Raw genomic sequence first — 21,382 nt, 5'->3', positions numbered from 1 at the left:
AAATCCACCCCCAGGAGTGGTTGGGCCACAGCGGCCAGTGTGAAGTCCCACGTGAACCAGCTGGAGCTGAACTGTAGCCGCACCGTGCGGGTGCCGTAGGTCCGTATTGTGCTGCCATTTGTGGTCCTCAGGGTGGGTCCCGGTTCTCTGTTGCGGGTGTCGTAACTCGTTGGAGGTGAAATGCTGATCTCCACTCCGGTGTCGACCTTAAAGCGGCGTCCCGCCTGCTTGTCCCAGACATACAGGAGGCTGTACTGATGGCCAGCCTCCGTAGCCATCAGCGGTGGCTGGCCCTGGCGTTTCCCAGGAAATTGCAGGGCGGTCTACAGCAGCAGGCCTCTGTGCCCCACCGCTGGTGGTAGAAGCACCATTGTTCGTTGGGCTCCCCACTCCCGTTGCCGGGTTTTGTAGGTTCTGCTGCTGGGTCTGGTCTGGTCTGCTGTTGGGCATGCAGCTTGGTGATCTGTGCGACAGATGCCCCTCTCTCCTTCTTGGCGTTCCACAGCACATCTGCCTGGGCCGCTACCTCCGGGGGTCGCTGAAATCTGCGTTGGACAGCAGCAGGCATGTGTCCTCGGGCAGTTGCTCTAGGAATGCCTGCTCAAACAGGAGGCCGGGTTTGTGTCCTTCAGCCAGGGCCAGCATTTCGTTCATTAATGCCAATGGCTGCCTGTCTCCCAAACCATCCAGGTGCAGTAAGCGGGCAGCTCGCTCACGCCGTGAGAGTCCAAAAGTCCTTATGAGCAGGGCTTTGAATGCTGTGTACTTGCTGTCTTCCAGGGGCGACTGTATAAACTCCTCAACTTGTGCAGCTGTCTCCTGGTTGAGGGAGCTCAAAAATGTAGTAGTAACGAGTGGAATCCGAGGTTATCTGCCGAATGTAGAATTGGGCTTCTGCTTGTTCAAACCATAGGCGAGGTCGCAGTGTCCAGAAGCTTGGCAGTTTTAATGAAACTGCATGAACAGATGCGGCGTCGGTCATCTCTGGTCCAAATATCGTTTGGGCTGTCGGGGTCACCAAATGTAGCGGTGTGCTACACACAGCGCTAGAATAACGACATGTAGTCGGTGAGTTGTAGTTGCGAAAAAAGAGATTTATTCAAACTTCGCAGCCTCCTTTAAAGCCTTCCCGTTCTCGTCCTCCCCGGGTGGGACTGCTGTGGGGAATGCATATTCGCAGACCCTTCCCGTGTGCAGGTTTTTCCCCTTGCTGTTGAAGATGGCCTGGCACCCTTTTTGGGGCCAGCCTTTCTGCCAGCGCGCGCCGTTTTGTGAGCCGGTTCGAGTGTGCTGGAAAGTGGGTCACCACACATTCATATTTTCAAGCTTAGTCCAGTACTTGAGACAGAGTACCAATTTCCTCCGAGGAGATATTGTGCTTATACAGTGCCGATAAGAAGTATTCACCCCTTCTTGTGAGTTTTCATGCTTTATTGTTTTACAACATTGAATCAGTGGCTTTTTAAAAAGAACACTGATCATCAGAAAAAGGACTCTTTCATGTCAAAGTGAAAACAAATTTCTACAAATTAGTGTAAATTTATTCCAGTTATTAAACACAAAATAATTGATTGCATAATTACTCGCCCCCTTCAAGTCAGTATTTATTAGATGCACCTTTGGTAGCAATTACAGCCTGGAGTCTGTGTGGATAGGTCTCTATCAAGTTTGCACATCTGGACACTTCCAATTCTTCTTTACAAAACTGCTCAAACTCTGTCAGACTGCTTGGGGATCATGAGAGAACAGCCCTTTTCAAGTCCAGCTACAAATTCTCAATTGGATTGAGATCTGACTTTGCCACTCCAGGACATTAATTTTGTTGTTTTTTTAAAACGATTCCTGTCTAGCTTTGGTCATTGTCTTGCTGGAAAACAAATCTTCTCCCAAGTCATGGTTCTCTTGCAAACTGCATCAGGTTTTCCCTCTAGGATTTCCCTGTATTTTGCTGCATTCATTTTACTTTCTACCTTCATAAGCTTTCCAGTGCCTGCTGCAGTGAAGCACCCCCACAACATGATGCAGCCACTACCATGCTTCATGGTAGAGATGGTGCCTTTTTGATGATGTAGATATTTGGTTTACACCAAACATAGCATTTAGTCTGATGGCCAAAAAGCTTAATTTTGGTTTCATCAGACCATAGAACCTTCTTCCAGCTGACTTCACAATCTCCCACATGCCTTCTGCCAAACTCTAGCTCAGATTTTGAGAGTTTTTTTTCCAACAGAAGCTTTCTCTTTGGCACTCTCCCATAAAGCTGTGACTGGTAAAGCACCCAGGTGACAGTTGTATGCACAGTCTCTGCCATCTCAGCCACCGAAGCTTTAACTCCTCCAGAATTGTCATAGGTCTCTTGGGGGCCTTCCTCACTCGTCCCCTTCTTGCGCAGTCACTCAGTTTTTGAGGATGGCGTGCTGTGGGTAGATTTACAGCTGTGCCATATTCTTTCCGTTTCTTGATGATTACAGTGACTTGGAAACTTTCTTGTATCTATCTCCTAACGTGCTTTTCAATAACTTTTTCGTAGTGTTGCTTGGAGTGTTCTTTTGTTTTCATTGTGTAGTTTTTGCCAGGATTCTGACTCACCAGCAATTGGACCTCTCTCTCTCTGTATCTTGTTTTACGGCGGTTGGCATCCAGCTTAATGGTGCATTACCGCTACCCTCTGCTCCAGAGTGTGCACTAGACATACATTCTAAATCCCTTCACCCAAACGCGCGCGCACACACACACATACATATATATATATACATACACACACACACACACACACACACACACACACACCTACACTTCACCCTCCCATTTTTGACCACCCTAGTATCCTATTCCTGTTTATTCGTCATATTCTATAAAAAACCCCTGTACCCCTTAAAAACGCTAAAAATACCCGGACTTGTGCTCTCTCACCCATGCCCAGCAACCCTTTTAATGTGAATTCCTGCACCCCCAACTCCCTTAATTTATTTCTCATAGTCTCTCTCTGTATCCCATACTTCCTGCAACTCAGAACTACATGTTCTGCTGACTCCTCTTCCTGACATTCCTCACACAATCCTGTCTGGTGTTTCCCTATCATTTTCAATGTTTTGTTTAATGCACAATGCCCCAGCCTTAACCTAGTCCACACAATTTCCTCTCTTCTGTTTCCATTACCTACCCTAGTAACTGCAACACTCTTTTGTATTTGATATAAATGCCTCCCTTTCCCCTCCCTGTCCCATCTTTCTTGCCACATTCAGTTGACTTTTTCCCAGATTACACACTTAACCTCTGCTTTACTGATACTAATGTGCATTTCCACATTTTCTTTCTTTAACGCCCTCTTTGCCAACTCATCCACCCTCTCATTCCCCTTCACCCCTACATGTGCTGGAACCCATAGAAATTTTGCCTGACCCTGATTTGCAATCCTTGTAACTAACTGAAGGACTTCATAAAGTACATCTTGCCGACTGTTTGTGTGAAAAGACCTTAAACTTGCTAGAACTGAGGATGAATCTGAACATATCAATGCTTTGACTTGTCTGGCTTTCTGTACCCATTGCAACGCAACCAACACCGCCAGCATCTCCACTGTAAACACTCCTAACTTATTAGATGTTCTTCTGCTGATTCCAATTTCTTTTGCTGGTATTACCACCCCAAACCCTGTCACTCCTGTTTCAGGTTCCTTCGCACCATCTGTATAAATGTGAGTATAATCACTATACTTTTCCATCACATGACAGTTAAATGCATTTACCAAATCTGTTTTATATCTTTCTTTCCTTTTTACCCCTAACAAATGCCAGTCTATGTCAGGCCATACAAGCTTCCATGGAGCTACAACCGGATAAACTACTGAAGGACTTATCCTCAGATCAAACACTCCACATTCTTTCGCGATATCATTCCCTACCCGACTAAAGGTATCCCTCTGAAACCTCCCATTTTCCCAGCACTCCTGCAACACTCCTTTAGTAGGGTGAGAATCATTGTGCCCCTGCAAGTTAGCCCAGTAGTTTGCCATCAGTTGCATCCTTCTTAGTTCCAAAGGCATTATTCCCATTTCTACCTGTAGGGCTGACACTGGTGACGTTTTAAAAGCCCCAGTGCACACTTTCAAGGCCTGAGCCTGAATCACATCCAGTTTCCTTATAAGAGACCTAGCTGCTGATCCATATACTATATTTCCATAGTCCAATACAGATCTTACTAAAGCCACATACATTCTCTTCAAAGCTGAACAACTTGCTCCCCATTCCCTACCAGTCAAACATCTCATCACATTTATTACTTTTTTACATTTCTCCTCAACTTTCCTGATGTGGTCTGCCCATGTTAATCGTGAATCAAATATAACTCCCAGAAATTTAAATGATGCAACCCTTTCTAATTCAACCCCATACATCCTTAACTTCTTCCCTACCTCAACCCTTTTCCTGGTAAAAAATACAGTTTGAGTTTTATCTACTGAAAATCTACATCCCCAGTCATAACCCCACTCCACTACTTCATCAATTGCTTCTTGTAGTTTCCTGATTATATGGTCCATGTTCCTGCCTCTTTTCCATAAGGCCCCATCACCCGCAAACAGTGACCTACCTACATCCATTGGTACCTTTGTGAAGAAATCATTGATCATAATGATGAAAAGTAACAGGCTAATCACACTACCTTGAGGTGTGCTATTTTCCACTATGTACCGTTTTGATAATTCTGATCCAATCCGAACTTGAATTTTTCTACCAAACAATAAATCTTTAATCCAATTAAAAACTCTCCCACCAACCCCCATCTTGTGCAGTTTAATTAATAATCCTTTTTCAATGTCAAAGAACACTGCCACTACTGACTCTTTATTTGCCTGGGCCTTTCTTATTTCAGTCTCTAACATAATCACTGAGTCCATGGAATTCCTTCCCTTTCTAAAACCACTCTGATAACTTGCCAGCATTCCCCTTTTCTCAAGCTCATATGATAACCTTTCTGTTATCATCCTTTCCATTATCTTACATATACTTGATGTTAATGCAATTGGTCTGTAGCTAGTGGGTTTTGACAGATCCTTGCCAGGCTTCCTTATTGGAATTACTACTGCTTCTTTCCATGCACTTGGTAATCTTCCCCCCTCCCACACTCTGTTATAAAAATGCAGCAACTTCAAGAGCACTCCTTCTCCTAGATTTTTTTAGCATCACAGAGCATATCAGATCTTTCCCTGGGGAGGTTGGTCTCGATCTCTTTATTGCTCTCACCATTTCTGCTAATGTAAATGGATCATTAATTATATCATCTGTTCCTTCCCTCCTGCTTAACACACCTGGGTGTTGGTTCATTATTCTTTCCCTTCTTCTTCTCCCTTCTTCAGACAAATTTTCTGAACTGTGAATCAGTACAAATGACTTGGCCATGACCTCAGCCTTATCCCTACTGGAGACTGCAGTTTCCTCCTCAGATATCATTACTGGATATTCCCATTCCCTTCTATCTCCTCCCATCCTCTTAATCATTCTCCATAGGTGTTGTTCTTCCTACCTTGTCGCAAAAACTCCTCCAACTTGCCCTTTTAGCTTGACGTATAGTTCTTCTCACCACTGCCTGTGCTTTCTTATATTGAACCAAATGCTGCATATTATGGGTTCTTTTAACTAGCCTGAATGCTCTATTTCTGTTTTTTACAGCCTGACAACATTCCTCTGTCCACCATGGTACCAGTTTTCTATTCATCCTATTTTCACTCCTAGGTATAGATCCTTCTGCTGCCATGATAATTGCTGAAGTCACCTGACTGTTTAATTCATTTACATTTCCAGAAATATCAATCTTTGTCAACCCTTCTTCACTCAATTTCTGGAACTTACCCCAATCAGCTTTTTCAAACACCCACTTTGGGGTTCCGCCACCTGGTCTTACTTCAACTCTTTCACCCACTGAACACAAAACTGGGTAGTGATCACTGCCTACTGTTGAAGCAGTCCAAACTCCCCAGTTACTAATGCCAGCCAAGGTATTAGACACTAACGTAATGTCTAACACTGACTCAGTTCCTGTTGTTATATCTATCCTTGTGCCGCTACCATCATTCATACACACCAAATCCCTTTCTTCCAACAAATCTTCAATTACCCTTCCATTTGGATCTGTAATCTGATCCCCCCCATATTGTGCTATGAGCATTGAAATCTGCACACCACACTACTTTATGTCTGTTTTGTCCTTGTATCTTTAACAGGCTGTCCAAATCCAACCTTTTACATGGATTGTAGTAGTTAATTATAACCACTCCCTCCCCTCTCTCCCACACTTCTACCACTATGTATTCCTGATCATCTCCTTTTTCCAGTACCCTATATGGTATACCTTGCTTGATTAACATAGCACAACCCCCTCCTCCCCCTAGATTTCTATCTTTCCTTATCATTGTATACCCATATACCACAAAGTCTAAAGTTGGTTTCAACCAAGTTTCCTGAATACACACTACATCCGGTTTTACAACCATTTCTTTAATAAAGTGCTTGAATTCCTGGCTATTGGCCAGTAAGCTCCTTGCATTCCATTGTAAAAGAATCACCATAATTAGTATTAACCAACACATGACACTTCCTGGCTTGACTGATTACTGAGGTTCTCCCTCACTTCCTCCCATGTCAGCAATTGGACCTTCTAGATACAGGTGTATTTTTACTACAATCAATTGAAACACCTTGACCGCACACAGATGATCTCCATTAACTAATTATGTGACTTCTAGAAACAAATTGGCTGCACCAGTGATGCTTTGGTATGTCAAATTAAAGGGGATGAATACTTACGCAATCAATTATTTTATGTTTTATATTGGTAATTAATTTAGATCACTTTGTAGAAATCTGTTTTCACTTTGACATGTAAAAGGCTTTTTCTGTTGTTCAGTGTCAAAAAAAGCCAAATTAAATCCACTGTGATTCAATGTTGTAAAACAATAAAACATGAAAACTTCTGGGGCGGGGGGGGGAATACTTTTTATAGGCACTGTAGTTGATGACACAGTACCTCGCAACTCATAGATCATGGGAAGAGTGGTTCGAGCCTTTCCAGACAGAAGAGGATTTGTGTGGCAGGTGTGTATCAAGACCAAGACCAAGACCAGTTGTCCAGACAAGTCTGTAACCAAGATCTGGCTTCTACGTGAGATAGAGGTTTGAGAAGCTACCACTACAGCTTTAGAAGTTTCACTTACTGTCTGACTTCATGCCATTGACTTGGTGGATGGCTTGGTAGGACATCTATGCCTGAAGAGTCTAAACATGTTCTTATACTGGCAAAGGATCTCCATCTCTCAGACATCATTCTGAGGCGTGTACATCAAGAGGTGGATATTGTCGGTGTAACCACATGTTGTCCAGGTTGCGCCAAAAATTCTGGATTCCTGGCGCTAGTACAGCTATAAGAAGAATCCTGACTAAGTGTGTTGTTTGTCGCTGGTTGCACGCGGCCACAGGATGCTAGCACATGGCAGATCTACCTCTGGACAGGGTCTCTCCAAATGAACCTCTGTTTACACATGTATGAGTGGACTGCTTTGGACCTTTTGAGGTGAAGAGCGGGTGGAGTACAGTGAAGAGGTATGTGGTCATATTTACCTATACAAGCTGTTCATACTGAAGTGGCATCTTCCTTAGACACAGATTCCTTTCTTAATGCACTTCAGTGCTTTATAGCAAGATAAGGACAGGTTATAACCAAGATCTGGCTTGTACAAGTGTCAGAGGTTTGAGAAGCTACAGCTACAGCTTTAGAAGTTTCACATACTCTGGTTGTTTGACTTCATGTCATGACTTACTGAATTGTCAGAGAGTGGTGGTAAAGATCACTCTGTGCTAGTAACCTCTGGCCTAGATGACTTACATGATTTGGTTTAAAGAAGAAAGAAGATTTTTGCGTAAATGTTAAAATGTGTTGATAATATGTGAATGTTCATCCTTGAAGATTTCATGTCTCCTAATTTTGTGATATATAATTGTAATTGTTATAGTGTTATAATGATTAGGGCCTGGGATGTAGGAGTCATTTATTTATTTATTTTCTGCCTGTATTGTATTTGTATTGCACATCCTCGATGTGGGTTAAGGTAATTTGTCATGTGGGTTTGTCACAGGGGTTTGGGTTGCAGTAGAAATAAATTAATGCAATTACCTGTTCACCTGCATGGCAACATAGAGAGAGGGTGAGTAGATAGCATATATTTTTTGTCATTGTTTCAATTTGATCCAATTACGCTCATCTCATTCGTTTTTGTTTTACATGAATTACAAAAGAGTCGATTGATTTTATTGTTGGTTTGTAATAAAGGATGAAACTTACTTTTTCGACTTAGAATTCAGTTAGTTGGAAGCGCGTCATACAGTGTGACTTTTAGTTTGTTTTCAAGTAGGCACTGCATTTTTATTTGGTTGGCCATCAGTGTACTACTTCATTAGTGTGAATAAATACTTGCATTTGATTAATGAAGTGTATTTCTATAACTGACCCTGGACTGGGTCATTAATCCGATTATTTGATTGATGACAGTGATTAGTGTTTGTTGAGTTTGTCCTGTAACTAGCTTACAAATCTAAAATTTAGTTGGGTGAAGATTCAATTGGGAACAGTGAACTTGTTTTCTGGGATAGATCTTTTCAATAGGATTTAACTATTTTATATTTAAATGTGTATATGAAGTTATCTTTCAGAACTGGGCAGATAAAACAACACTAATAGTATGGATATGTGCATATTTGGAATGTTACTGTGTTTTTACTTTGAACTTGTGAAGATTTAAGGGATAGGTTTTTGGAATGGAATATGTATTGCTTTATACTTCCTGATAGTATGGGCAGTTTCCCATAGAGCTGTCAGCTGTCAGAGCAATCCTATCTCCCCTCATTTTTCGATAATAATCTCAAAGGTCCATAAACTTCTATCCTCTTTCTCCCAGTTGTCTCTTTAGCAACCTGAGCTATGGATAATTCTTAATACCATTTAATCTAACAACCACAACCTTCAACTTATCTCTGTGTCTTAAGTCATCCACCCCCACCCTCTGCTATTTAAAACTTTAGAAAAATTGCCTATCTCAATGAATGGTCTTTTTACTTGAAACATTAGCTCTGTTTCTCTTTCCACAGATGTGGCATGACCTACTGACTGTTTCCAGTATTTTTGTTTTCATTTGAGATTTCTAGCATCTGCAGTTTTTGTGTTTACTGTTATATTTTCTACCAGCTGTCTCCTAGGCATGCCAACCCTGAAGTTCTCCTCCCCTCTCCGGCTTGATTTCTGTATATCGCTTTTACCATGTTCGCCTTCAGTAATTGCTCTTTTCTTCCTGTCTTTGATAAATAGTCTTTACAGTAACATCTTTCTTAGGAAATGCCTTTGTCTCCAATCATTCCTATGTGGATTCCCACTGAAACTCCATGCTTCACAATTAGGACATACCCGGGAACAAACAAGTACTGTATGTACAAACTATCCAGCATCTTTTGTCACATCATGAAATGCATGCTTGCCCTTGACCACTCTCGACAACAATGCTTTTGTGTTATGTCAAAGCTGTTGTGGTCTGTTTAAGTTCATTAATTGTTTATTAATTGTCTGTCACAAAAGCTTCTTGTAATGCTCTAGCTTTGCACTGTTCACTTGTACTTCTTGCCCAAGATTCTCAAATCAACTATGGTTTCTTTCTACTCTTGTTCTTCCTATGTTGGCTCCATCTTTTTGCAATGGGTCCAGTTCTTTCCCATGTTCATTTGTGATACATGTGATGCATTCTGGCACTTTAACAGTTTTTAGTTTCAACCTCTTCCTTCATATCATAGATGTACAGTACATTGGAAGGATCGAAGGATTTATGTGAACAGAGTTGCTCTTGACCAACTTGGTCATTTTCTTGGCTGAACTCATCTTCATAATTAAACTAGCTGTTAACTACACTCTCTGTTGCATGGTGTCCATTATGTCTCATAAAAAAGATGATCTTCCTTTCAGTCCTCCTTTCCAACAGATTGATGATTTAAATGGTACTACTTCCTGCACTCATACAGAACTTGAAATTTTGATTACATTTGCTGCCAGTTTCTAAACTACTCTCACCTTTCTGCTTTACTTCTGACCGTTCACCTTCCAGAACTTTCCATCTTTATATGCATTAGGGTTAGGGTTGATACAGAGGTAAAGAAAATATTTGGTTGAAAGACATGCTTGTCTTTATTAGTCAAGGCATTGAATTCCAGAGTCAGGAAATTATGTTGCACTTTATAACAACACTAGTTAGGCTGCATCTGGAGTATTGTATTAATTTCTGGTCACCCCATTATAGAAAGGATGTTGAGGTTTTGGAGAAGGTGTAGAAGCAGTTTACCAGGATGCTGCTTGCAGTAATGTGTGTAAGTTTTAGGGAGACATTGGACAAACTTGTGTTGTATTTTCTGGAGCAGCGAAGACTGAGAGGAGATGTGACAGAACTTTACAAAGTTGTAAGAAGCATAGAAAGGAGGTAACTTTTTCCCAGGATTGAAATGTGCTAAAGGGCATGTATTTAAAGTGAGAGGAAGACAGTTCGAAGGAGATTTGCGAATATAGAACATTACAGCACAGTATGGCTCACAATGTTGTGCCAGCTTTTTAACCTTCACCAAGAGCAATCTAGCCCTTCCCTCCTACATAACCCTCCATTTTTCTATCATTCATGTGTCAATATAAGAATTTCTTGAATGTCTCTAATGTATCTGCCTCTACCACCTTGGCAGGATGCTCCATGCACTCACCACTCTCTGTGGGGGGGGGGGCGGTCAAGAAAAGCTTACTTCTGCTAAACCCCCCTATTTGATTCTGTGCTTCTCGTTACAAATTGATAGTAAATATTAAAAATTTTAATTATAAATCATAAATACAAAATAGAAAAAATGGAAAGTAAGGTAGTGCAAAAAAAAACCGAGATGCAGGTCCGGATATTTGGAGGGTATGGCCCAGATCCAGGTCAGAATCCGTTCAGCAGTCTTATCACAGTTGGAAAGAAGTTGTTCCCAAATCTGGCCGTACGAGTCTTCAAACTCCTGAGCCTTCTCCCGGAGGGAAGAGGGACGAAAAATTTGCCATTTCTGCCTTGGGAAAAATCGTCTCTGGCTATCCATTCTGTCTATGCCTCTTGTCATTTTGCATATCTTCATCAAGTCTCCTCTTATCCTCCTTCACTCCAGTCTGAGCTTGTTCAACCTATCTTCAAAAGACATGCCCTCTAGTCCAGGCAGCACCCTGGTAAGTCACCTCTGCACACACTGTCAAACTTCCATGTGCTTCCAATTATAAGGTGACCAGAATTGAACACAATATTCCAAGTATGGTCTAACCAGGTTTTTATAGAGCTGCAACATTGCCCCCTTGAACTCAATACCCCGACTAATGAAGGCCAATACCATGCATGTTCTTAATAACTCAATCAACTTGTGTGGCAACTTCAAGTGATCCATGGACGTGGACTCCAAGATTCCTCTGCTCTTCCACACTGCCAAGAATCCTGTTGTCAATGCCCCTTTGTAGCCTACATTATCCATAACTCCACCCATCAACCTTCGTGTTATCTGCAAACTTACCACCCTTCCACTTCCTCATCCAAAATCACAAAGAGTAGGGGTCCTAGAACAGATCCCTGCAGAACACCACTGGTCACCAACCTCCAGGCAGAATACTTTCCATCTACTACCTCCCTCTTTCTTCTATGGGCAAGCCAATTCTGTATCCACACAGCCAAGTTTCCCTGGATCTCGTGTCGCCTTACTTTCTAATTGAGCCGTATCAAATGCCCTACTAAAATCCACATGCAATCACATCTACTGCTCTACCTTCTTCAGTGTGCTTTGTCACATCCTCAAAAAATTAAATCTGGGTTTGTGAAGCATTACCTGCCCTTCACAAAGCCATGCTGCATATTCCTAATCAGCCTCCCATAGAGTTGTTTCTTTGGAAGATGGAGGATCTTCCAGGATTATTATTGTGGTTGACTAGTTAGTGGATTGCCTGGCAATTCTGATCAAAGAAGGATTTGTGTGGACCTGAACAATATGTATTCTCTGGTGGCTCTTTTTGATAAGGTGTTGATAGGTTGTCTGTGAAGAAGTCTGAGAAAAGTTTCCTTTCTGGGTGATTGAGAGGTTTGACATCAGTTTTCTAGAAAACAAATGAAACCCAATACAGTAAGGAATTGGGAACAAAATTCTAATTTGGTAACTGATGACATCTTTTTGACTCTGGTTTTTCTGTGAGTGTGTAATTGTGTGTTGCTGCACATGAATGCAATCTTAGTTTCTTTATGCCTAGATGTGAATTATTTAATCTAGATTATCAGCAAATTTCATGTCACATGCCGGTGATAATAAACCTGATTCATGTCACATGACAGTGATAAAAAAAAACCTGATTCTGATTCTGACATGGTTTGCTATGCTGATAATTTCTGGAGTTGTTTTGATTGGCAGGGACTTAGAAGGATCTTTTGAAATACTGTATTTGGACGAGGAGATACTGGTATATCTTTTGAGTATTTGTCTCTACTTGTTAATAAGAACTATACTGCAGGTTGGGTGCTTTTACTGGCTGGAAAAAAGATTTTTTTTTGGGTATAACTTCGTATTATATATGAGATTTGAATTTGTTTTAGGTTGAGGTAAACCACTATGGAGATAATAAAGACGGTACTGGGGCTAATTTGAAGACACAAATGTGCAAAGTGTAGATGAGCTACTCAATTGTTTTTGTTCTTACTAAAGCACTCTGTTCAGAAGATGAAGTCAAAATATTTTCCCCCAAGATTGCCAGGAGTCAGAAATGTAAACTGACTAGTGCAATCTGCAGTGTAAATCTAACAATGGAAATTAGTGTTAGATATTGAGGTTGAATAAATACATTGTATGAAGTCGAAATATAAAATATTTAAAAAGAGCATATTATTTGCAAAATACTAACATTTTTTGAACATTTTTTGATCTCATATGGATAAATATAAAAGTATTAATTTTGTACTACTCAATACAAAACAAAATATAGGACAGCACGGTAGTTCTACAGTACAGGCAACCCGAGTTCAATTCCCGTCTCTCTGCCTGTAAGGAATTCGTACATTCTTCCCATGACCACATGAGTTTCCTTTGGGTTCTCCGGTTTCCTCCGACAGTCCAAGATGTACCGGTTGTTAGGTTAATTGGTCACTGTGATTGGGCTAGGATTAGATTTGATGATTGCTGGATGGTGTGTGTTGAAGGGCCTGTTCTGCAAGGTATCTCAATAAAATAAAGTAAAATCTGACACAACTCAAAATTGAATCAGGTGAACTTAGCTTTAAACTTGTACTTTCATCATCTTATTTTCGTCTTGTTCCAGCTAAACAGAGTGAAGGATTTACATGACAAGATAAGTGAGCAGTGTGAGGCTTACAAAGAACTGATTTGGTCACGAAATGAAAATTGTGAGGTAGGAGCTGCTTTGATCACTTAAGTAGCAGTTCAGGTTGTATAACTATTTGAAGTACTTTATCACTCTCCCATGCACATTGCTTTCTTGTCATTATTTTTATTTTGCAATTTTTTTGTCTTGTTGTTTTGTACATGAACTCTCCCTTTTCTGTGCTTTTCTGTTTTTTTAATTTATTCTTTCAGTCTTCCTATCTCTCTTCCACTCCCACACTTCTCTCTCTCTCTCTCTCTCTCTCTCTCTCTCTCTCTCTCTCTCTCTCTCTCTCTCTCTCTCTCTCTCTCTCTCTCTCTCCTTCAAACACTTTGCTCCTCCGAGACACAGTTCCACTGGCCATCTCGTTTACTGTATTTCTCATGCCATCTCTTCTTGTCTAAATGCTCTTTTATGCCATATTTTATTCCTGTGCTGTGGCTCCCACATCACTTATATTTGTTCCTATAGTTTTCTGTAGCCATCTCAGTTACATGTCCCCCCTACGCACTCCCCCAGCAGACACAACCCCAAATTACATCTCCCCCCCATCGCTCAGCCACTCATCACCTCCGTTCCCCCCTCTGTTCTCCCCCCTCTCTGTCCCCCACCTCTCCGTCCACCCCCCTCACTGCCCCCCTCTCCATCAGCTCTCTCGAGCCCCATTTCTGCCGGCCCATTCAACCAGTCTGCTCTCTCTCGCCCCCCTCCTTCCCTTTCTCTTTCTCTCTCTCTCTCCCCCACCTCTAGCCCTCTCTCTCTCCCACCTCCACCCCCTCTCTCTCTCCCCCCTCCGCCCCCCCTCCCCCTCTCCCCCTCCCCCCACCTCTCCCCCCCTCTCCCCTCCCCCCTCTCTCTCTCCACGCCCTCCACCCCCTCTCTTTCTCCACGCTCTCCGCCTCTCCTTTCCCCCCACCGCCACCCCCACTCCTCCCCCACCCTTCCCCCACCACCCACCTCCACCATGCTCTACTCCACACCCCTCCAACCCTCTCTCCAAACCCTCCTCCCCCCTCTCCACCCCCCACCCCCATCTCTCCCCTCTCTCTCACCTTCACCTCCCTCTCTTTCTCTGTCTCCATCTCTCTCTCTCTCTCTCTCTCCCTCCCCCCGTAACAGAGCACACTCACCTGTCCATTGTCATTCTTTTTCTTCTCCCTTCATCTAACTCTTTAATCTGCTAATAATGGTTATTTAGGAATCTAGATTTTTCTCAGGTTTGTATGCTGAATATCTGATTTCAACAAACATCAATTCTTGTTCTTCAGAAAGTTCAGGAAGAATTGGCAGAAACAAATAAGAAGTTAAATCACTGGCGAAACGAATGTGTCAGAAAGGATGCAATTATTGATACTTTGAGCATGGACCTACAAAATATGAAACATTGTTTTGAAATGGAGAAAAATTCTATTGTTGAAACGAAATGTGAATTTCAAAAACTCTCACGGGCTCATCAACAGGATATAGAGGTACGGAGATACACTATTAACATCAATATTTGCATTAATATGTGAAATTCCTTTGTGATCTTTGTTCTTTTGCTGCATGTGGTAAACTGCATTGTGCAGTGTATTTAACTTCTGTATTGAGTACATGCTGTATTATTTTCCTTTTCTAATGACAATTACTATTTTCCCTTCCAGTTAACACGAGAATTGAATATGTTCTATTGTCATAAAATGGTTAACGTCTGCATAATCTATTAGTCAGAAATTAAATATTCGTATAGTGTTTGCTTTGTTTTCAAACAGTCCTGTTCATTATTACTTGAAAAGCATACTTAGTTAATGTATTGCAACTATCAATAATTCATTGTGGATATCATTGTAAGTGTCTTCCAGTACTTCATGAGAAAAAGGAACAGGGTAATATTGCCTTCATCTAGAGAAGCATGGGTTAGTTACAAGGCTACCATTGTTCTATATTATCTACAGAAATGGATAGAACCACTCAGCAGCTGCAAAATGGGCCCCAGTTAACTTTTCTGGACCAGAGAAACAAGCAAACAAGTTTGTTTTAAGTTGGAGGAAGAGTGGAGAAGGATGGATTGGAAAAGGTGGCTGCATATCTCTGATAAAGGGAGTTAGGGTTGTTGAGGGGTTCTACAATTATCAGAATTGCTGCTGATAAATTAATGAGGAATTGTATAGAAAGTGAGAAATTGGAAAAACATAATGGCTTTGGAGGCAGTACAGAGGATGTTCCCGAGTTTGATTCCAGAGGTGAGGGGATTAACCTATGAGGAGAGATTGAATCACCTGGAGCTATATTGGCTGGAATTCAGAAGAGTGAGAGAGGATCTTACAGAAACATCTAAAATTATGAAAGAGATGGATAAGACAGAGGTAGGCAATTTATTTCCACTAGTAAATGAGGCTAGAACTAGGGGACATAGCTTGGAAATTTGTGGAAATAGATGTAGGATGGAGATGAGGAGAAACAGCTTTTCCCAGAGAGTAATGAATCTGTAGAATTCCCCGCCAGGGAAGCAGTTTGAACTTCCTCATTAAATATATTTCAAGACACAGATGGACATTTGCGTAGCAAGGGAATTAAGGGTTATTGGGAAAAGGCAGTTAGATGGAGCTGAGTCCACGGACAGATAATCTTATTGAATGGTGACGCAGGTTTGGCAGGCAGATGGCCTACGCTGCTCCTATTTATGTTTGGACCTGTAGAGTTCCCCCGGTGCCTTAAGTATTGCTGTAGATTCCAGCATCTGCAGCCTCCTGGGTCCAGTTTGGGGTCCCCAGGGGAGATAATTGTGTTATCAATGGCCACGTGTGAGGTACCAGATGGTGGATAGTGCTGCACTTTTATTTTTAGATTATGAGGACACTCAGTCCTCGTTTATTGTCATTTAGAAATGCATGCATTAAGAAATGATACATTGTTCCTCCAGTATGATATCACAGAAACACAAGACAGACCAAGACTAAAACTGACAAAAACCACGTAATTATAGTTACAACAGTGCAAAGCAATACTGTAATTTGATAAGAGCAGACCATGGGCACGGTAAAAAAAAGTCTCAAAGTTCATAGCCCCAACATCTCATGCAGACGGTAGAAGGGAGAAACTCTCCCTGCCATGAGCCTCCAGCGCCGTAAGCTTGCCGATGCAGCATCCTGGAAGCACCCGACCACAGCCGACTCTTGAGTCCGTCTGAAAACTTCGAGCCTCCAACCAGCCCTCCAGCACCGTGCACCATCTCTGCCGAGCGCTTCGACTCCGCCCTGGCCACTGAGCAACAAGCAAAGCTGAGGACTCGGGGCCTTCCCCTCCGGAGATTTCGGATCACACAGTAGCAGTGGCAGTGAAACAGGCTTTTCAGAAGTTTCACCAAATGTTCCTCCGTGCTGTCATGTCTGCCTCCATCAAATCAGAATTGTGCACGGCACCCTACTTGACAGATAACAGATATTCATCACCGGAGAGGCCGCTGCACGCTGCGTTGCGCCGCCATCTTCTCCTCCCAATGATTAGGAAGAATTTCTTTAGGATGGTAAAACCTGGGAGTGGAGACTGGTGAGCTAAATGTCATTGGTAGGTAGGTTACTGTAAGGGAGTCTGAGAGACAGGAACTCATGCATTTGGATAGGTGAGCGGAAATGTTGTTCAGATGAAAGATGAACGTCTGCCGAAACAAATCTTCTACTCCCAGCTTAAAGAGGGCAAATGTAAAAGAGGCGGACAACAGAAGAGATTCAAAGACGTCTTAAAAGCCAACATGAAGAAATGTAACATTGACATCAACAATTGGGAAACCAATGCCAAGGACAGGAAACTCTGGTAAGCCATCATCCGAGAAGGAACAGCAACTTTCGAAGCCAACAGGTGTGCAGAATTAGAAGAAAAGGGAAGAAAATGGAAAGAGAGGCAGCAACAACCAAAGCCCGATCTGCCATCTGGAACTACCTGTCCTGAATGCGGAAGAATTTTCAAAGCCAAGATTGGACTCATAAGTTATTTGAGAGCCCATAAATAGATCAACAGAACGAAGACCATCATCCTTGACCTCAGGAGATAGCCATGACGATGACTCTCTGGGTAAAGAAGTCTCACTCATAACCCCTCTAAATCTCTTAACTCTTACCCTAAGTCTATGTCCTTCCACTTTATCTACCTATCTGATGAGGAGAAAATTTTTTGCCGTCTATCTTGTCTATACCCCTCATAATTTTACGTTCATCAGTCATGTCTCCTCAATCTTCACTCCAGGAAAACAGAATTTGCCTCCCCAGTGTTTTCTCATAATTCAAATATTTCATCCCGGACCACATCCTGGTGAATCTCCTTTGCATCTCTGCAATGTTCTACAACTACAATTCTTTTTGCAAGTTGATGCAGGAGGAGGAGCCAGAGATCAGAGCCACAGAAGGTGGAGATGAGGACCAAATGAGGAGGCAAATAAGGCCTCATCATTGAAAAATATATTCACCCAGTATATAGAGAGACAATGTGCTTGCAGGCTAGGCTTAATAAAATGCTCCTTGCTGTGATCTGTGACCTTCTAAGATATCAAATGCAAACACAAACACCTACGTCAGGATGCTGTTCATCGACTATAGCTCAGCATTTAATACCATCATTCCGACAATCCTGATTGAGAAGTTGCAAAACCTGGCCCTCTGTACATCCCTCTGCAATTGGATCCTTGACTTCCTAACCAGAAGACCACAGTTTGTGCGGATTGGTGATAACATATCCTCCTCGCTGACGATCAACACTGTGCACCTCAGGGGTGTGTGCTTAGCCCACTACTCTACTCTCTGTATACACATGACTGTGTGGCTAGGCATAGCTCAAATACCATCTATAAATTTTCTGATGATACAACCATTGTTGGTAGAATCTCAGGTGGTGATGAGAGCACGTACAGGAGTGATGTATGTCAACTAGTGGAATAGTGCCGCAGCAACAACCTGGCACTGAACGTCAGTGAGACGAAAGAGCTGATTGTGGACTTCAGGAAGGGTAAGACGAAGGAACACATACAATCCTTATCGAGGGATCAGAAGTGGAGAGAGTAAGCAACTTCAAGTTCCTCGGTGTCAAGATCTCTGAGGATCTAACCTGGTCCCAACATATTGATGTAGTTATAAAGAAGGCAAGACAGCGGCAAACTTTATTAGGAGTTTGAAGAGATTTGGTATGTCAACAAATACACTCAAAAACTTCTATAGTTGTACTGTGGAGAGCAGTCTGACGGGCTGCATCACTGTCTGATATGGAGGGGTTACTGCACAGGATTGAAAGAAGCTGCAGAAAGTCGTAAATCTAGTCAGCTCCCTCTTGGGTACTAGTCTACAAAGTACTCAGGACATCTTCAGGGAGCAGTGTCTCAGAAAGGCAACATCCATTATGAAGGACCTCCAGCACCCAGAGCATGCCCTTTTCTCATTGTTACCATCAGGGAGGAGGTACAGAAGCCTGAAGGCACACACTCAGCGATTCAGGAACAGCTTCTTCCCCTTTGCTATCCGATTCCTAAATGGACATTGAAGCTTTGGACACTACCTCACTTTTTTCAGTATACAGTATTACTGTTTTTTGCACATTTTTAAAGTCTATTCAATATACGTAATTGATTTACTTGTTTATATTTTATTATGTTTTATCTTATTATTTTTTTTTCTCTCTCTCAGTTAGATTATGAATTGCATTCAACTGCTGCTACGTTAACAAATTTCACGTCACATGCTGGTGATAATAAACCTGATTCTGATTCTGATTTGTAATCATGGATTGCTTTCACAATTGAAGTGAACATCGCTGTCATACTCTGCTTCCTAATCTTAAACTCTTCTGGCAAGGTGTATAGAACTGCTAAATAACCTAGTGGCTCTTGAACTCAATCCCTCAACTAATGAAGGCCAGCAGACTCTAGTTTAAGTGACCAAAAGATGTGGACCCCAGCATCCCTTTGTTTCTCCGCACTGCTAAAAATCCTGCAGTTAACTCTGTATTCTGCCTTCAAATTCAGGTTGAACTCTTAACTGTTATTTCTCAGCCCCGCTCAGCATCCGGCCAATGTCGTGTTGGAACCCTCGTCAACCTACACAATCCACACCACTAATATTCATGTCATCTGCAAATTTACTAACCTACCCTTCCACTTGCTGGTCCAAGCCATTCACAAAGTGCAAGGGTCCCAGCACAGATCCTTGCGAATACTACTATTCACTGACCTTCAGGCAGAATACGCTCCACCTACAACCATCCTTTGCCTTCTATGGACAAGCCAAATCTAAATCCTCACAACCACGTTTCTCTGCATCCATGCCTCCTGATTCTCTGAAGGGGTCTACAATTGCAAATGTAATCAAATGCCTTACTAAAATCCATATACACCACATCCACTGACCTACCTTCATCTATACACTTTGTCAGATCCTCAAAGTATTAAATCAGGCTTGTGAGGCATGACCTACCTCTAACAAAGTCATGCTGACTATCTCTAATCAGACTACGCTCGTCCAAATGGTCATCAATCTTGTCTCTAAGAATCTTCTCCAAGACTTTGTCTACCTCTGAATTGAGAGTTATTGGTCTATAATTGCCAGGGTTAGCCCTACTCCCTTTCTTAAAGAAAGGAATAACATTTGTAACTCTCCAAACATCTGGTGCTACTCTTGTGGCCAGTGAGGATGCAAAGATTATTGACAAAGCCACAGCTTCTAGTAGTAATCTGGGATAAATCCATCCATACTCGGGGATTTATCTAGCCTTTCAAAAGTCCCAGCACATCTTCTTGCTTAATGTCAACATGTTTTATAATATCAGCCTGTTTTATGCTGACCTCACAATCCTTAAGGTTCCTCTCATTGGTGAATACTGAAGCAAAGTATTCATTAATACCTCCTATACCTATCCGACTGTTGCAGCCAAAAAATATTTATGACGTGGGTGATGATATATCTGATTCTGATATGGCTCTCTATTGTGGATTGAGAGAGGGACTAAACAACTGGGTGACCCGTTGGGGCACCTTTTGAGAGAAAGGTAGTGCAGTGTGATGTGATGTGCTTTAGAAATTAAAGAAGAAGAACTCAGTGTATGAAAGAAGAAAGACGCGCAGCAAGACAAATATTGGTCCTCCTCGTTTAACGAAGGACACTTTTTATGACCACATTTCTGGTTGATCTGCCACCCTTCAGGAATACTCTAACGTTTTCATTTCTTTTTCCCCGGCTTAAAGCCACATACAGCTGACCATGCTGGAATACTGTTTTTTTCCAGATAACTCAACACATTCTCCATGGTTTGGCTCCGCTGAAGAGGGACATCTTCCCCTTCTGATAAATTGAGAGTAATTCTTGGGATCATGACAATATCATTTTTGAATGCACCAATGTTTATCTTTGCTACGATGAGATTGTCGTGCAGTTCTTCCACCATCATTCGCGTTCCGTTGCAAAGCCTTGGTGGATCCAAGTTCCTCATTGAAATGATGGGAGATCCCCTCTTCAATTCCAGTTTATGTGGTGGAAATCCAGAGAGCTCGACGGAATCAAGGAATTCTGTAGGAAAATGAGTGGCGTTAGCTCCTTCACTTACGACATTGAAGGAGCAGTATTCTTTCATGATTCCAGGGAAGTGTCTAATGCATGTGAAGTTTATTTTTCGCATAATTTCATTAAGAGGAACCAAGATAGAATTCCTTGAGAAGAGTTCTGCAGGATTGTTGAATGTTGGGTAGATGAAATCAATGCATTCTTCCATAGCTGTTGCTGGCAGAATCAAATCTACAGGTAATTCGATTTCATTGTTTTCATTTTTCTCAATCTTGTCTTCTCCAACATCCAATAAGAACTCAGAATATCGTCCTTCTCCCTCACTTAATTGCATGTTTCTCTTCAATTGAAACTTGATGAAACTTCTCCATTAGTATGATTTTTTAAATGCATGAATTCTCCACATCAGCATCGTT

At 42.0% G+C, this 21,382-nt stretch overlaps 1 protein-coding gene across 2 annotated transcripts in view; it reads left to right on the top strand.

Moving 5' to 3' along the window:
• ccdc171 (coiled-coil domain containing 171) overlaps nt 1-21,382 on the top strand; it is a 478,351-nt gene that overhangs the window by 130,908 nt on the left and 326,061 nt on the right. For both annotated transcript variants that reach the window (XM_072258224.1, XM_072258225.1), the window contains exons 12-13: nt 13,387-13,476; nt 14,718-14,918. In XM_072258224.1, coding sequence (XP_072114325.1) covers nt 13,387-13,476; nt 14,718-14,918 — 291 coding nt within the window. The remainder of the gene's footprint in view (nt 1-13,386; nt 13,477-14,717; nt 14,919-21,382) is intronic.

Source organism: Mobula birostris, chromosome 5 (assembly GCF_030028105.1).
Source record: "Mobula birostris isolate sMobBir1 chromosome 5, sMobBir1.hap1, whole genome shotgun sequence".
NCBI classification, from domain to species: Eukaryota; Metazoa; Chordata; class Chondrichthyes; order Myliobatiformes; family Myliobatidae; genus Mobula; species Mobula birostris.
Note: the sequence above shows the minus strand (reverse complement) of the source record. Positions and strands in the feature narration are given on the sequence as shown.